The sequence below is a fragment of the Ambystoma mexicanum genome, chromosome 10 (assembly GCF_040938575.1).
Source record: "Ambystoma mexicanum isolate Mex_15411 chromosome 10, UKY_AmexF1_1, whole genome shotgun sequence".
NCBI lineage: Eukaryota > Metazoa > Chordata > Amphibia > Caudata > Ambystomatidae > Ambystoma > Ambystoma mexicanum.
The window spans coordinates 1,440,049,525-1,440,067,884 of record NC_090932.1 but is presented as its reverse complement, the minus strand read 5'-3'; the positions used below and the strand labels follow the sequence as shown (position 1 = coordinate 1,440,067,884).

The 18,360-nt window shown below is 46.9% G+C and overlaps 1 protein-coding gene across 8 annotated transcripts in view; it reads right to left on the bottom strand.

The window, feature by feature from the left end:
* Positions 1 to 18,360, bottom strand: part of HECTD4 (HECT domain E3 ubiquitin protein ligase 4) — a 4,298,785-nt gene that overhangs the window by 2,618,132 nt on the left and 1,662,293 nt on the right. For all 8 annotated transcript variants that reach the window (XM_069619495.1, XM_069619492.1, XM_069619493.1 and 5 more), the window contains exon 35: positions 2,653 to 2,806. In XM_069619495.1, the coding sequence (XP_069475596.1) occupies positions 2,653 to 2,806 (154 nt within the window). The remainder of the gene's footprint in view (positions 1 to 2,652; positions 2,807 to 18,360) is intronic.

Genomic DNA, 18,360 nt, shown 5'->3' with positions numbered 1-18,360 from the left:
CTTTCCTCGTCTAGCCGTGCCCGTCAGCCCCTGTGCACTCTTGTGTGCTGCAGGGCATGACAGCTCGATTCAGAAAGACTGCTCATAGACCGCTTCAAGTGGTCTTTCTATATCTGTCTTTTTTTTGTTTTGTTTTTTAAAATCGAGAAAGTCATTCCATACGCAGTTCTTTTACCAGGCGGCCCTATGACTCTTTCTAGTGCCCCAGTTAAGATGTATGTACAGAACATATGGTAGCAGACTCTAGCAATAAGCATATGTTAGGCAGAAACCTGTGCAGTTCCCTCTGGGACCACTGCAAAAGATTCAAGACTACAGGTGTTTGGCGGTAAACCCACTTGGTAGCAGTCTGTACCACACAGATTCACTTGGTAGCTGTGGCTGAGCAGTCAGACTTACCTCAAGAAGAGTTAGGCAGTATACCGAGTATTCACAATAGGTCAAAAGAACACGGTAGAACAAGCAAACACTGACCAGAGCTTGGTGTAAAAGAGATATAATTATTTATTTAAAACCACATCTAATAAAACACACAGGCACTAACATTAAGCAGTTCAAAAACACGGTCACTAAAAGATATAGACTCCCTTAAAAGAATACTAAACAAGTCTTATGTAAAGCCCCACTTATTTTCAGACAGCGGTGAGCGCTTAACGCAGATGGAACTCTAATAATTCGGTTTAAAAGGGAGAGAAAGGCAGAGCATACATTTAAACAGATCCCAACACTTTCAAAAGAACACAGCAAGAGAGGAAGGCAGAGTCAAACCGTGAAGTTAGAGTTCAGAAAGCCGGATCCACTTTAAGAGGACCAGAACGAAATGTGTCCAAGGTCACACGGTTGAAAAGTGCACAAAAGTCTCAAAAAGGTTCAGAAAGAGTTGGACCAAAAGAAAGGGACCAGTTAGATGGTCAAGGCGGCCAGCCCAGTCCAGAAGGTTAAGGGATTATTATTACCTTGTAGCAATCTTTAGAAAGGGAGGCCTGGCGAACATGGTACCTTAAAGTGGTGAGAATACTCCAGCGGGGGCAGTTGTTCCTGGCAGCGGATGCAATTCGGTGCTTCGTCCGGGGGAAGAGAGGGTCTCGTCGGGGAGGATGACAGGAGTCCGTTGCACTGCCAGGGAAGAAAGCAGCCGCAGAGTTCTCAGTTAAAAGGAGCGGTCCTTTTATTCGCGGTCCAGTGGTAAGTGGCTACCCGGTTGCCGGGGTGCTTGGCACGGGCAATTCGACCACAAGACGTCCTGGGATGCGAGGAAAAGAAGGCAAACTGGTTGTGCCCACCAGTCAGGGGAAGAAGACTCTCCAGCCGGGAGATCTTCTCTGTCGTCGGGAAGTGGTGAGTCAGTTCCGCAGGGCTCCCCCGGTGATGTCGTCGTAGCAGGTCGGCTCAGCTTCTCCCTTGTCGGATTCTCAGGTCCCGTGGCGACTTCTGAAGTTCCAGTCCCAAAAGCCCTGCTTTTATGCAGCACACCCCCATTCACTCAACCTAGCTGCCAATCAAACATGCTAAGTGGTGAGCCAATCACACAAGAGTGTGACTTGAGTAAACCCCCTCCCACACCGCCTGTGGTAACCAGACAGAGTGGCACCACTTTTGGAGGCTTCTGTGGAGAAGCCCGCCAAAAAGTGGTACAAAGGGCTCGACTTGGGTTGGAGTCACAGAAGAGAACACAAACGCCATTTTAGAATCGAGTTCTGGCAAAAAATACCAACCGGCGAATTAATATTAAATAAATAAACCGGCGGTATGTTCGAGGCTATGAGAATTAAATAATTAAAGTTGGTAGCCTCGAACAATGGGAAAATCCCATAGAGATATATTTGCGGTTGAATATAAAAAGTAGTATCCACTGCCACCAGCCAAAACTCGATCAGGGGGGACGGAGACGTGCCCTCTCGACTAACAGACCCGGGGGCAATCGAATTGCCCCGACCAGTACGTCCACAATATGATGGTTTGTACTGGTTCATAATTTGGGACTAGTAAAGCCAATGGTGACTTAACATGCCCTGGGAGACCGTAGTCAGTCCCAGGGTATGGAGTCTATGGTGTGGTGTCACTATGACACTCCTGTGTCACTGCACGGAAGGTGCTGTGTAACACACATAGTAAAAACACATGAGGCCCTATGGAGTAAAGGACCCCATAGCCCATAAAAGACATAACTCCAGAAATCCAGCAAAGCTGCTGGGGGACTCACTAGGTTAGGAAATTCAGCCTCAACAGAGAATTCTCCCTAACAGCATAAAAGTAGTCTGTTCATTTTACCAAACTCAACAGTCTTCATTCTAATGAAATCAGAAACAACCTGACTTAAAATCTGACATGCAGGTTGCATATACATCTCAAAAGCAATAGCTAAATTGCATATCTATATCTTATTTCATTCTCATGAGGAATGATTTAGGAATATTTGAAATACTAATTGAGCAATGGCTAGAGCAACGTCTATCTGGACTGAACACCTCATTTGGAGATAATCAGCCAACATAGCCAATGTGTGCTTGTACAAGGCACTTTCTAAGCAAGCACTGAATGCATGGACTATCAACATACTGAACCTTGCTGTATACTAATAAAACCTAACAAATTGGAGAAGGGTCAAATATGTGTGGCCCTCATGCAGCACAGTGAAAGATGACTACATACCTTGAAAGATCATTCAATAGACTGAGTACATCTTGAAGGGCATCATTTCCCGCTGCCTGATTCCCACAGCACTCTGTTGCCCGGGCCAAGTGATTAGTAAGAAGGCTGGAAACCTGTCGAGCAAGTCCTGAATGCACAGCTTCCGGTGACCCACCTGCAAATTTTATTATAGCACTGAGTGACAGTTGTTTTAAACGAACATTAGAATAGATAGGGGGCGCAAGTACTTGCGGCAGCAAATATTAATCATAAGTAAACAGTATGTAAAAAGGAACGTGTACTTATTTGTAATGTCAGGTCTCCATCCCATCAAGTTGTAACCGCTCAAGTAGCACTGTTGGTCCAACCGTGTTATGGAACACTTTTCCAAATTCATCAGTAAATCAACTTTTAAATATTCATGAATAGGTAAGCAATACAAAACCTTTATAGGCAAGTACATTTTCCTTCCCCATCTTGGGCTCATTATCACTTAAGTACTATACTACAAAAGCTAGAAGTACCTCCAATTGGCACCTCTTTCCTAGCAATTTAATTGACAAATGCTCTGAAAATGTAGCTGCCTGGCATATTTCAGAAAAATGACTAACCAGCCATGCTTTGGCAGCATTTCCCCTTGCAGAATGATCCCCAGGTGTCCATAACAAACAGTGAGTGGAGGGTCACCCTCGTGCCCCCCTCCCCTCTACTTGGAATTTAGAATTTTGGTGCCACGTTTGCCCTGCAACACACTAACTTGTGCCGGGCTAATGCGTTTCAAAACACCTTCCATACATTATACAAGATATGGTTACCACTACATGTGGTGGAAAAAAAACAAGGTCTGTTGGGAAAGAAGGATGGGCTAAAGCCTCCAACACGCATCAACTGCCGGGCAAAACTAGGGGAATGCTGTTACCAATGGAAAGGAGGGCACAGCCGAGCAGGTTGCACTCTCCCGAGCGCTATCTCATTTAGTGTTTGGCCTTTTGGCAAAGAGCACAATTCGTACAGCGGATGAGTAGTCCTGGATTTGGGAAGTGAGGTACTTTACATGTAAAGTGCCAGCTCGTTTATGCAGCTTCCAGTGGCACCTGCATATGCCTGTCACAGACTGAAGAAAGTAGGATAGTGGTGATGGCCCCCAAAGTCACAGGAGCCTGAAATGTAGCACTGGAATGGAGTGGCTGGTAGATATCTGGAGTTGGAGCGCAACATCCATTTATCTAGGGCTACAGTGAGGCGGAAACAAGTCTGGGGATGCTTGTGGTCTCTTGCAGAAGGGATATGACCTAGCAGTTTGGGCAGGACTACATCTTTTGGGGTGGGACCAAGCCTGATTGGCATGTGGTTTTTCTCCTCCTGTAATGGCTTGACAGGCTGAAGAACGATGGTCTGGAGGGTTGCCCAGAGCAATGTCAGAGGTTAGGATTAATTCCAAATCTCCCAGCCATCACCTCTTGCGTTTTGCTATGTTGACCTGCTGCAGAGTGGTTAAACCTCAATGGCATGGCCAGAATGTTGAGCAAAAAAGGCCGGCACTTACTGGTTGTTGAGGCCACATATAGGGGACTGCCCTTATTGAAGGGACTCAAGTTAGGGGTGGAGAGGACTACTGCATGGAGTTGGAACCCAATGCAGAGGATTTCTCGTTGGACCTTGGATGGTGGGGTCGATCCTTGTGGGAATAGCCCCACCCTTAGAACACCATTAAAGACGGGAAGACATTGGAGGAGGAGACAAGGTCCAGGTTCCTGCAAGCAGGGGTAGACTTCTTCAGATTCTGCTCACATAAGCAACAGGTGGTAGTGCAGTGAGGGAGGAGATGTGAAAAGTGTTGACCCAGATGGAGCATTGCTTTGCTATCCAATAGGGAGCAGTAGCTCCTGTTATTAATGGAAATCAGACATGCACAATTGGGTATGGTTAATAGAACTGTAGCTACAGTGAAACAACTAAACTGGGTGGAAAGAAACTGTAGGGTGTGAAGAATAAGACTGAAGAGGTGGAGTGTTCCAATGGATATTGGGTTGATGTGTAGATGGTGCAAGCTTGATGCTCTAAGTTTGAACATTGCACTGTTTCATCTATTGTTCAACTTGAAAGCAAAGTGAAAATGCTAGAAGTACAAGGATGGGTAAAGGCTAAAATGCCCACTCGGCCCTCACACTTCTACACACCAAGAGCCAGCACAATCATAAAAGGTACAACAGGCACAGTTAAGAGATAAACCACCTTTGCCTTTTCTGGTAACATGGGCCGAGGGAAGGCTATGCTCTTAAGAGGGGTGTGAACATGATTCAGTAGCGACAAACAGAAAAACATAATAGTCCAAAATAAATGGAATGTCCAATTAAGGTCCTATAAAAATAGATATACTTGAATAAAATGTACCATCTGCAAAATAACAATATAGAAAAATGCATGAAGCCCACCCCTGAGGAAAGAACAGGGAATAAGCAAAGATGGCACAATGCAGCACTCTGTATAATGAATCCGGGATGTATGTTAACTAAAAACCACAATGTTTTTAAAAAAGGTTATGTTTGATGGTACCGCACCCCAGAGATACCGAACAGATATAACCCGTCCATTCCTCCACATTGTTGGAGAGGATGCCCCGACACAGGCTCAATGTTCCACCCCTCCTGGTCTTGCCCGAGGCCACTCAATTCTGGAGGAATATCCTCGACCAAATCAAATCAATAACTGGCCTCACAATCCTGTGGGATCCGGGAATCGTCCTCCTGGGGACTGCTGGAGTAAGCCAATTTCCGCTAACTGGCCGTCTGGCGACCTTATGCTCTCACCACCTAACAGCTGCAAAGATCTCAATTGGCAGACTCTGGAAAAACCCTGAAGGTCCATCTACCCAGATGTGGTGAGCCAAATGTTGGGAAATAGTGGCAGAAAAAATCACAGCCCTCAGATTCGGCAATGGACCCAAGTTCGAACAGATTTGGGCCCCTTTCCTCGACTACACACAACATTTCCCAGGAGTGGCGAGACAGCTACCGACCCTTCGCTGGATGGGGAACCAAAGCTGAAAAGACAGGCCGAAGGACGGGAGGCACTGAACCTTCACAGACGCTTACTGTGGCCTAAGACTGAACCCTAGATCAGTGGTAATGATGTCTCCCCCTCGGACTAAGAACTAACGCTGAAAGACTCACTCCCACAGTGCCCCTCTCCATTCTATCCCCTCACCCTCCCAATGTCATTTTTTTTCGTTAATGGAGTTATTTAGTTATTGTTCTGTTGTCCTTTTCTCTCTACTTCACACAAGCTCTTAAGAATGTTATGTAAATGCTAAACTCGTAAGCTTGTATTTTCTGAAATCAATAAAAATAAACTTGGAAGAAAAAAAAGGATATGTTTCTTGGATGCAAAAGGGGGTTTTGTGGCCTAACCAGTCTCTAGGGCCCAAGACTGGAACAAAGGGGCAGTTAATCGTCACTAGTACGTTCTTGGTGGTTCAACACGAGCAGTTGTGCAAGCGGATTAAGCAAAGTTCAGGTAAATTGGATTGTTCCGGTTCGAAAGCGGTATCTCTTTACATATCGAAGACAGCATTCGACGAAGTAGGTCTGGGCACTGACAAGGATCTCCTCCAGGTCGAGTGAAGTCAGTTTGTAACCGCCAAGAGGGGTTCGTTGAGTGATGCTCCAGTGGTTTGAGTCAGCAGGTGGTGCTTGTAGAAACAGTGATCATGTTGCTCAGATGTGCGATTCAGTGAAGCAGCAGTATGAGGGCGAATCGGGTTAAGTCTTGGTGTAACCCTTGGTTGGAGTCGACAAGTGAATCTCCAGCAGTTCAAGTCGGGTCCAGTTGTCAAGTGATTGATACGAGCCTAGCGGGTGACAAGCTCAGCAAGGGCATGAAGCAGCATCAAGTGGGATCAAGATGAGGGCAATTGTTCTAAGGTGTGCCAGAAAGCAGCACCGGTGGGATCCCTCAGCATTGAGCATGGTGTCAATGGCAATTTGACTGGTTTCATGTCAGCTTAACAGGGAGCCTAGGCTGATCTGGCTGATATGGTCCTCCAGAGACTGCAAGACCCAATTCGGTGGCTTGAGGACATGGTGAGTCTTTCCAAGTTCTGCTCTCCCTTGGGGGGCTAATGGTGTAGAGTGGCAGGTCCTGGTCCACAGCAAGGCCTACACTTAATGTGCCCTGGGAGTGGATAGGAGGAAGATCTCTCCTCTTCTCCTTCACCTCAGTAGTTGAGGGCTTTTGAAAGTGTAACTCTCCAAAAGAGGTTCAATGAATCCCTCTCAGGTGTTGCTCCAGAGTGAATCAAAGAAGTGGTGGGAGACCCCATTTTTTAAAAAAGGTAAATGTTTGCAGGTGATTGGGCTAAAGCTAACTTGCCTTAGTGGTCCAATCCCTGTTCTTAAAAGAAGTGGACTTTGCCCTTCTGGCATCACACCAAAAGTGCTCAGCTCTACAGAAGTGGAAGGGACAGGAAAGTGATGCGAAGAGAAACAAGGTTGTACAGAGCCCTCCTGTTTATTCTTTGTCCTGCGTCATTTTTTTATGCCTGGGCCCAGGACAGCTAGCTGTTGTACTGCTGTCTATAGAGAAGGGTGTTACCTATCGTCACAAAGAGATCAAAGAAGAAGCATGGCCATTCAGGTTCCTGTCCTGTCAGTTGGCAGGCTCAGACTGTCTGGCAAGAATACACATCACCTTCCACAGCTGAGCTGGCTCACATGAGCAGATACGCAATATATCAAATTGAATGTAGATGCAATGATCGCGAGTATTACCATGGACGAGGTCTTAACCTAGGCATACCTTATCTTTAGAGTTTACCCTGCTGCCCGCCTGGGCTACTTATGATCATTATAGTTTTGGTATAGGGGTGCCTATCTTAAATGCAGCCCCTGCACTGCAGAGACTTGGCTGTCACTACAGCTATCAAATGGGCATCTGCACCTCTGAACCTGCTCACTGACACTGGTAAACCAGGCACTGCAGATCAGGATATTGATGCATCAAGGCACAGAAACGCACTATGCTTTTGGTGTGGAGTTTATGAAAGAGGAATCTGATCAGCAAATGATCCTTTCAGAGATGGAATTACCTGCATCATTGTATTAACTGATACAAATCAAAAAGTCAGGGCTTCTACACCCTTGCCAATTTGCAACCCACAGCATCACCCTCTGCAGACCCCTCTGATCTGCTGACTACAGACCCTGAGTTTTTGACATTAGACAAATCCAGATAATGAGGGAGCACCCATTCTACTTTGATAAGTCTTCAGGTTACATTAAGAAAAAGGCTGTAATGGGAGGTATGAATTGTCACACTGGGGCTACATGACCAGGTGAACAGAATCTTATGGAAAATTGTAGAAATTAAAAAGAGAGTTGTGTGACAAGATCACAGGGTTTTCCTGTTCCCAGACCTGTACCCAGAGAGCCTGAATCAGAGGGGGGCGCTTCAAGTAGTCAGAGGTGGATTACTGAAATTGAGAGCCCAGTTTACCAGTGTGGCAGCAAGTCTTGTACAAAGGTTAATACTATTTCTTTTTGCAACTAAAGGCTGACCAAGTCCTTTTTGTGGACATGTGAGCTGTTAAGGGTCCCAATTGAACTTCGAACTGGGCGGTAATCCAGGTACTTACTCCTTGGAGCATTTCTCCTCTTGGTTTATGGCAGTTTACATTCGGTGTTAACGTTGCGAGCGGAGCTGGACGATTAGGCGCGGCCAGTTCGGCGCAGGAGACAATTGGGCGCACCCAATTTGGCGCGGCCAGTTCGGCGCTGCGACATTTGGGCGCGGGGATGTTTTGGCGTGGGGGGTGGGAATTGTCATTGTTTTGCGTCGTTCAGTATTTTTTATTGTGAATTGCCCAAAAAAAATAATACACCATTTGATATGATATGATAGTTTATTTATATAGCGCCATGAAACACATTGTGTATAGGCGCTATATAAATAAACTATCATATCATATCATATCAAATGCTTTATTATTATTTTTTTTCTTAGACTGTTCAATCATGGGAGTTAAATATGTAACTTATGCTGCCCCAGGCACAAGGCCAGTTTGGTCTTGTGGTTAAGTTCCAAGCCTCACAATCTTGCAGGCCATGGTTCGTGGCTGGGCTAAAGCTTTTAATTTTATTCTATTTGCAAAATATCACATTATTTTTTTTTTTCAAATAGAATAACATTAAAAGCTTTATCCCAGCCACGAACCATGGCCTGCAAGATTGTGAGGCTTGGAACTTAACCACAAGACCGAACTGGCCTTGTACCTGAGGCAGCAAAAGTTGTATATTTAACTCACATAATTGAACAGTCAAATAAAAAAAAATAGTAATAAAGCATTTGGGAAAATCACAATAAAAAATACTACACTTCACGCCAGTCACTTGACCCCAAATTATTTTCAAATACAACAAGTTGTCAGGCACAGTTCCTGTCAACGTGCTGCATTTGAAAATAATTATGCTTTTAAATTTGGCGTGAGGGAGTTTAGATGTGGCTGCAATGTCAGCCACGTCCAAACGTCCCTCGCGCCAAATCGGCGGCGCCAGAAAGGCTCCCGCACCGAAATGGGCGCGGGGAACTGGCCGCTGCGGCCAACGGCCGCGCCGAACCGGCCCGCGGCGAAACGGCTGCGCCAAAAGGGGGTGTATCCATTGCGAGGCCCAATATTTACTTTGCTTTCTCTGTGGAAGTGTTGTAGGCATCTCCAGGAACATTAACATCAAGGCTAGTGACCCGAGGGGTGGCTGCCTGCCATTTTCCACTTACAGTTGAGGTTTCCAGAGTGAGGGTCCGGACAGCGTTTCCATTGAGGTTATAAATAATGCACTGAGGTGACATTTAGTTGTGTGAACTCTGCAGAGGAGATTGGAATATCGGGGAGCTGAATTCTGATTGTTGGAATTCCTTCTACATTTCACAATAAATGGATTAAAGCTAAACAAGTAAAGCAAATGCTGTAGTTTCTAACCCTTTGCTAAGTAATATCAGAGTTTCGAACCACAGACCGGAACAGCCACAACCAGAAGCACCAGATTCACATGATGTAGCATTCTTGTCCTCCGGGAACTTAACATGCCACCAGGCTTACCAAGTAAACACTTGTCTGGCAAAGCCAAGTGGCTTGCGGAAAAAGCAGAGGAAGGCTTGCCTGACAAAGCCAAGAGGATGGTGAAAGCCTCTGAGGAATGTTTGCCGTAGAAAGCAGATGTATGCACTCATATGGACCTGAATTTTCACAAAATCCAGGTTGGGATAATGATCTCCTTTCCCATAAACACTGCATCGGCCCCAGGAACACTTATTTTTTTCCCTGCTCCTACATCATCGTCCTAACAAACAAAACCTGTACACCTTTATCCTGCAACCCCACACCACCATCTGTTTGCCCTCAGATTTGTTAAGATTTACAAATTATAATGTTCAAAAGCTGAAATTGTGCACACGTTAATTTGGTCAATACAACATTAAGCACAGAAGGAAGAGATGGTAATTTCACCATGAAAAAAAACGTATTTACACCATGCCAAATAAAATGTTATGGAGGAGTACTCCAACCCTAAGTTTGCCAAAGAAAGGAGGCATGACAGACTAACAACTTCACAAATTGATTATCTGCCCATTTCTGAATACAATAATACAAGATCATTTGCACTGGAATGAAGAAGGCTGTACTTCAGAAATGAACAAACGACCCTGGTCTTGAAGGAACACCTTGCTGTCCTAGTACACAGAACACTTCAACCCTGTACTTATCCTCTCGCCCCTTGATCTTCCTGCCCTTCTCCTGTATTCTCCCCTTTTTCGAACAGTGCTCAGTGGCTTTCTATTTCCTTTTGAGCTATATAAATCCTATTCATACATACCCCCTGGAAATTAATTGTTCTGCTTTAAAATTAAGACAGTTTCCAAGTTTCCAGGCATAGCGAAGGATTACAAAAGATGCATTGCTTGCCTGAAAACCATCAGCATTACTTTGTGAGAGTTGGCTGCTTTTAGTACTGATTCGTCCAGGCAAGATGAGAAACAAAATAAACCTGTTTTTTCTCAAGGGACCCACTACCAACGACATACATTTGGAATAAAACGGTGCTTGCAGGCATTTGTAATAAACTTGTGACTTATGTGATGAATTAAGCAATAACACTCCCTCTCTGCAGAAACTCTCTTCCCATTTGGCCTGCAAAGGGCAGCCGCTAGCTGACCCCCACCCTGCGGGTGCCTGCCTGAGAGAGGATAATATGGGGGAGAAGATCCTCATGAGAGGTAGAGAGACTGGGCGCAGGAAACGCAGCACCCACCTTTACACTCTGGGTATAACCCCCCAACCTCCTACTTATTGTGGTATTGAACCCATACAACCATCAGACACAGACATCAGGGTTCCTTCTGACAAATTATGTTATGTTAGGTTAAAGGTTCTTATTCCACACACTGCATGGTCTCATGGCGCTCTGGAGGATCTGCAATGCAATGAGACCCGTGGGTATGTTAGTAGGATTGAGCAGGACAAAGAGCATGAGAGCTGTGATGTGCTGTTGGCAGTTTCAGTTTGGATACACTGGTCACTGAGCATAGGTGTGTTTTTCAGTCGGTGGGCACCATGTGGTGTTGGGCGAGATTATGTGTGGTTGTGTAACGTCATTACGGTGTTGTGAAGTACCTGTGGTTTGTGGTGCTGTAGACGTATGGTTGTTTTGAGTCCAGAGTTTGAGAGGTGTATGCAGAAGGGTGAGTTTTTAAATACGGTTTGTTAGTGACAGTACATTTCTTATGCATGATGTGAAGGATCATTTTTTTTCACACAACTAGGGGAAAAGCAAAATATTACGGTCTCATACATTTGGGTTAGTTGTGAAAAAAATACCTCACACAATTAGTGTACATGCAGACTTTGACTACCTCCTAGAGTTCAGGAGAATGGGTTGAAAGCAAGATATGGCTGAATAAAACAGGTGGGATGAATGCGAGATATGACAGACTGACAGAAATTATCTATGTTCTCTGTAACTAGAGTGGTGGGGCTTTACAGGAGTACAGCCATTACTGTACTCCTCGCCCAGACCACACTTAACTTATCAGTCGCTGCTGGTTGACTGCGGCATGTTTCTCAGGCGAACACTGGCAAACACGACTGGAGCTGCGTCTTTGGGAGCTGCCCTTTGCCTTGGGGCCCTTAGCTGAGGGTTGGTAAAGCAGGAAGCGGGTCGGGGACAACAGGGAATGGATGCCGAAAACACAGCACGTTTAAATTAAATACAACAATTCACTTCAGCAGTGCTCTGGTGTGCTAGGCGGCAGGCTGAACACTCACCTAAGCAGGCAACGGCAGGGAAATGCCGAATGGGCACCTTGCAGCCCAACTATACCTACAGCGTGTTATACAGCAGGACTAAGACCCAATCAAGAGGTCATGGCTGGGAGGAGTTTAAGGGGGGGTGAGGCAGGCGGGAGGTGGGAAATCACAATGTGGGTCAGGGACAACAGGGAATGGATTCCGAAAACATGGCAAGTTTAAATAAAATAAAATAGTACTTCAGCAGTGCTCAGGTGTGCTAAGAGGCAGGCTGATCACTCGCCGAAGCAGGTGACAGCAGGGAAAATCAAAGTGCCAAATACTAAAGTACTGAGATGAGAAAACAAGACAGGAGTGATGAAAATTACTAGAACCAGGAGAGAGAGAGAGAGAGAGAGAGAGAGAGAGAAAGAGAGAGAAAGAGAGAGAGAGAGAGAGAGGGGGAGAGAGAGAGAGAGAGAGAGAGAGAGAGAGAGAGGCCACAGCGAGAACCTTGATGCAAGTGAAGCTGGTCGTAAGATGAAAACTAAGCAGAGGGCTGCCCAATGCTGGAAATGCTGTCCAGAGGAAGCTAAGAAGCCAGAGGTCTGCCATGGTGAGGTCGAAGACAGCACAAGGCTGTCAGGAGACGCAAGAGACCAGGCGAGAAGCAGAGAAGGGGCGGAAAGCTGTTTCGACCGGCGGCAAGTCATAAACGCAGGACAATGCAAAGAACACCAGAGCAGCCAAAGCAAACCAGTGAGCCCAAAAGGGAAAAAGCAGGATACTGGGGCGCTTCAGGGAGAAGGTTTAAGTTACTTACCTGTAACTCTTGTTCTCCAGCATGAATCTGGCATGGATTAACATGATCATGAATATTCCCCGTCTACAGGCTGGAAATCCTCAGTAAAAGAAAAAACAGTTTCACTTTAGCTTTAAAACTGTATTTCTCCTCTAAACCAATCACTGTCCTCTGGATCATACTGCCCCCATCCAATGACAGTCCTCTCCCTAGGCTCCACCCCTAGTGGCCATCTTCAGATTTGGTAAGCACAAAGTGGCAGTATGAAACAAGAGGAGCCACAGAGGGGAAGGAGGGAGGTTTTGCATGTGAATCCATGCCAGGCCCATGCCGGAGAACTTTAACCTTCCCCAGCATGGGGTCTGGCATGGTATCACAAGGCTCATGAATAGCGAATACCTGTGTCCATCATCCCCACTCAGGCCTACTCCTCCGCTGAGTGCCTGGTTTGCAGACTCTCACTCTCCCCTAAATCTTCTCTCATAATGGCCACCTTCTATCGGCCACCAGGTCAGTCCACACTCTTCCTCACGGAATGGGCTGACCTGGCCTCCTCCTTTCTCGCCGCCTCCTCCCAACTCCTCCTGATGGGTAATCTGAACATCCATCTGGACTCTCCTGACTACTCAGGTCCTTTCCACAACCTTTGCGACTCTCTCCCTCTCAATCCTACCCTCTGGCTCCACGCACACTGTGGGCCACACCTTGTATGCTCTCATCTCTACTGACATCCCTCTCTCTATCCCTCTCACTACCTCCCTCTCTTGGACTGACCACTATTCTCTCAACACACCTGAAGCTCTCCTCTCCTCTTGCAGCAACACACCCGGCACAGCCTCTCGGCTTGGAAGTCACCGGACACATGAAGAGTGACAGTGGCTGCCTTTGCCTCCAACTACTCTCCTCCACACATTCCTTCGGCTGACACCCACCCTGACACAGCCCTCACTAACCTCAATCTCTCCATCTCCAACACTCTTGCCTCTATCATGAGGGTCCGACTGAAGCCTTCCAAAAAGTGCAACTCTTGTCTTGGCACGCCTCCGAGCAGAACTGGAACGTGACGGGCGAACCATCTGACAAACTGCCTGCCACCTCCTTCAAAGGCAAAGGCAACATCGACTCTGCTTCCGCTCCAAGAAAAGAGTCTTTATTCAAGCCCGCATCTACAGCCGCATCAAACAACACGGGCAAACTTTTCAAAGTCCGCAAGGAACCAGCCAATCCTGCAGCAGCCTCTTCTTTTGTCACACCCACCCAGGACCTTTGCTCGGCCCTGGCTGCACACTTCACCACAAAATCTCAAGACATCCTTTCCACCCTCTCTTCCACAGCATACATAAACACCAGAGTCTCCCTTGGCCCACCTCCACTTACCCTCTCTTCTCTCTCACCCGTTACACCTGATGAGGTCACCAGACAAGCCTGATCTATGAAGGCTTCATCCAAACAGGTGTACCCCTGCCCACCCAAAACCATTAAAGACAATATTGACTCCCTCGCCCCAGCCTTGTCTGATCTCGGCAATCTCTCCTTCGCCACTGGAATTTTCCCAACTGCCCTGAAGCACTCCCTTGTACACCCTCTGCTCAAAGAACCCTCTGCCGATCCCTCCATTACAGCAAACTACCGCCCTATCTCCATCACTCCTTTCCTAAGCAAACTCCGGAAGAAGTTTGCCATCTCTCAGCTGACTCTCCACACTGAAACTATTGGTTGTTTCCAGAGCATTAGTCTGGCTTTAGAGCATCCAGAGGCACAGAAACTGCTCTTCTGAATGTTAGGGAGAATTCTCTGTTTAGGCTGAATTTCCTAACCTAGTGAGTCCCCCAGCAGCTTTGCGGGATTTTTGGGGTTTATTGTTTTCTCCTGCCAAGAATGAGACTCTTTTACCCTCACTCTTGGACATGATTTGAGTGTGTTTCTTTGAATCTAGATGTGTTTAATGGGCTATGGGGTCTTTTACTCCATAGGGTTTCATGTGTTTTTGTGATGTGTGTTACACAGCACCCTCCGTGCAGTAACACAGGGGTGTCATAGTGACCCCCCAGTATAGACTCCATACCCTGGGACTGACTACTGTCTCCCAGGGCATGTAAAGTCACCATTGACTTTACTAGTCTTAAATTCTGAACAGAACCAGTACAAACCATCATATTGTGGACGTACTGGCTGGGGCAATTCGATTGCCCCAGGGTCTGTTAGTCGAGGGGGCACGTCTCCGTCCCCCCTGATCGAGTTTTGGCTGGTGGCAGTGGATACTACTTTTTATATTCAACCGCAAATATTTTCCTATGGGATTACCCATTGTTTTAGGCTACTATCTTTATTTAATTATTTAAGGTAGCCTCGAACATACCACCGGTTTATTTAATTAATATTAATTCTCCGGTTGGTATTTTTTGCCAAAACTTGATTCTAAAATGGCGTTTGTGTTCTCTTCTGTGACTCCAACCCAAGTCGAGCCCTTTGTTCCACTTTTTGGCGGGCTTCTCCACAGAAGCCCTCCACAGTGGTGCCACTATGTCTGGGGTACTTAGGAGGGGTGGAGGGGAATTCAGGCACCTTGGACTGAGTTGCCTAGGCAACTCAAGTCGCACTCCGTCCTGATTGGCCCAAGTGGTATGCCGGCCGGCTCACCACTTAGCATGTTTGAGTGACAGCTAGGCTGAGTGAATGGGGGTTTGCTGCATAAAAGCAGGGCTTTGGGGACTGGAACTTCAGAAATCGCCACAGGACCTAAGAATCAGACGAGGGAGAGGATGAGCCGACCTGCCACGACACCACGACCGGTGGAGCCCTGCTGGACCGTCTCACCACTTTTCCCAACAACAGAGGAGATCTCCCGCCAGAAAGTCTTCTTCCTTTGACTGGTGGGGATAACCAGTTTCACTGTCTTTTCGCTTTCCCAACGTATTTCGTGACCGCCTTGCCCGTGCTAAGCACCCCGGCAACCGGGATACCACGTTTTACCACGACCGCGAGATAAAGGTACCACCTTTTACCGGAAAACTCTGCGGCTGGTTTCTGCCCTGGTAGTGCAACGACCTGCATCTTTCCTCCAAGTCGAGATCTTCTCTTCCCCTGGACGACGCCGCAACTTGCAACCACTACCAGGAACAACTGCCACCGCTGGAGGATCCTTCCCACTTAAGGTACCGTGTCCCGCCTGGCTTCCCTTGCAACCGACTGTACGGGGTAGATTTAGCCCCCTGCTTTCGAACCTGGGTTAGCCTGGGACACCCTGGCTAAACTTTTCTAAGCCTCTCTAAACTGTTTTCTGAACCCTCTGCAAGACTTTCTAAGCCTAGTGTAACTGTGATCTTGGGTGCATTTGTGCTCTGCTCTCTCTAAGAGTGGGCCCAGCCTTTGGACTTTGGCTCACCAGTGACTTTTTGCTCTATGCCTTGCTAATAGTGTTCCTGAATCGTAGAGTGGTGTAATCCTGCATATTCTGTCTTTTTCCCTCCCTTTTTCACAACCTTAGTAGAGTGCAATCTAGTTAAGCGCTCACCTCTGCATGAAAATAAGTGGTGTCTTACTATGATTTTCTAATAAGTGAAAAAGGGGTGTATATATCATAATAGTAACTGTGTTTAGAATATTTTACAATAAGAGTGCTGGAGTGTTTCAACTGTGTGTTTATAAATAAATAATTATATACTTTGATACCAAAGCTCTGGTCAGTGTTTGCTTGTATTATTGTATCAGAGTGCCTATTGAGTATACTTTGCATACTGCCTAACTCTTCTTGAGGGAAGTCTGACTGCTCAGCCACAGCTACCAGGTAAATCTGGGTGGTAGAGACTGCTACCAAGTGGGTTTACTGCTAACACCTGTAGTCTTAAATCTTTTGCAGTGGTCCCTAAGGGAACTGCACAGGTTTCTGCCTAACACTGAACACCCGTGGAGACCTGCTCTCAAATCTTGACACTAACACTCCCTCTGTCCTCATTCTTCTTGACCTCTCCTCTACCTTTGACATGGTTAACCTCAACATCGTGATCGCACGTCTCCGTAACACCCTGGGAATTACAGTTCAGGCTCTGGCGTGGTTAACCTTCTTTCTCTCCGACCACCCATCCCAGGTGGAACGCTGAGCCTTTCTCTCTACTAAAGCTCTCTCAACCTGTGGCGTTCCCCAGGGATCTAACCTATCCCCCTGGTTCTTCGACATCTACATGGCTGCCCCAGCACGTGTGATTGCCACTTTCACCTCTAACTTGCAGTGTTACGCGGATGACACGCAATTATCTTTCAGGATACTCTCAGCCGCCTCCTCCTCCTCCTCGCTCATGTCTGACTGTCCGCTATACAGTCATGGTGTGCTGCAAACAACCTCTGCCACATCGCCAGTAAGACTAAGATTGTTCGCATTGGGACCCCTGCTCCCGCTTTCCCACTTTCACTCTGGCTGGCCTCCATTGGCCCTGAACCTGCACCCACCTGCGAGGCAAGAAACCTTGGGGTCATTTTTGACTCCACTCTCTCCTTCTCTTCTCACATTTTGGACATTTCTAAAAAGTCTAACTATCAGCTACAAAGCCTCAGAGATACTCTACATTTCATAACTTTCCCCAGCGGCTCACTGTCTCCAGAGCCATGGTTCTCTCCAGGCTGGACTACTGCTGCCTCTTCCACAACCTCCCTTCTTCTGCCCTTCGCCCTCTGCAACTCATCCAGAACAGAACCGCAAGTCTTATCCTTGGCCTCAAGCCCAGGGACTGCATCTCTCCAGCGCTGAAATCTATTCACTTGCTCCCTGTGGCTGCAAGGAAATTCAAGACCGGCTGCATCGTTCACAAGGCTTTATGGGGCCTGGGACCTACCTAACTGTAACACTGCCTTCCTAAATACTGTCCCTCACAAGCCCTTCCCTCATCTACCTCCTACCTTATGCGAGTGTGCTGGTTCTCCAAGCAGAGATTTGGAAGGAGATCGTTATCCACAGCAGGTGCCTCCCTCTGGAATAGCCTCCCTGCCGCCCTCTGTCTTGGGCCTGATCTTCTTAAGTTCCAGAAACTCCTCAAGACCTTCCTCTTCTCCTCTTCCTTCTCTCTCCCTCTACCCTGCTAACCTGCTAACCTAGTTCTCTGCTCTTTCCCTCTCTCCCTCTTCTTCCTTACAGCTGGCTGGCTGGCTGGCCGCCTAGTGTACCTCAGAGTCTCACAGGTCCCTGGGCCCCCCCGCCAGTCCTCTTTTGCACTTGCCTCAAGGCCCTACACCCCACCCAAACTCCCTGCACTTGAGAAATAACCTTAGGGATTGGCTCTCTGTGCACTTCACAGTCTCCACTGACCGAGTGCACTTGGACCTCCCCCCTCCCTGTGACCATCTGTGCACTTGCACGATCCGTATGCACCATTCCTGAAGATCACCCGTCCGTCCTCCCTTGTCTTCACCCCTCAATTGCACTGGTAAAACTTGCAGAATCACTGTCAGGCCTATTTGCTGTATCTCAAATTGTTAGATGTATTTTACACACTTACTCCTGTGCAGACTATTATCGTATCTGAATTTCAAGGATTCTGAGCAACTGTTTTTTACCCTGGTTTCCCACCGTCGAGTGCTTTGAAACACTTGCCTGTGTATAGGTGCTTTATAAATAAACAATACCATACCATACACAACCACAGGAGGTGGCAAAGCT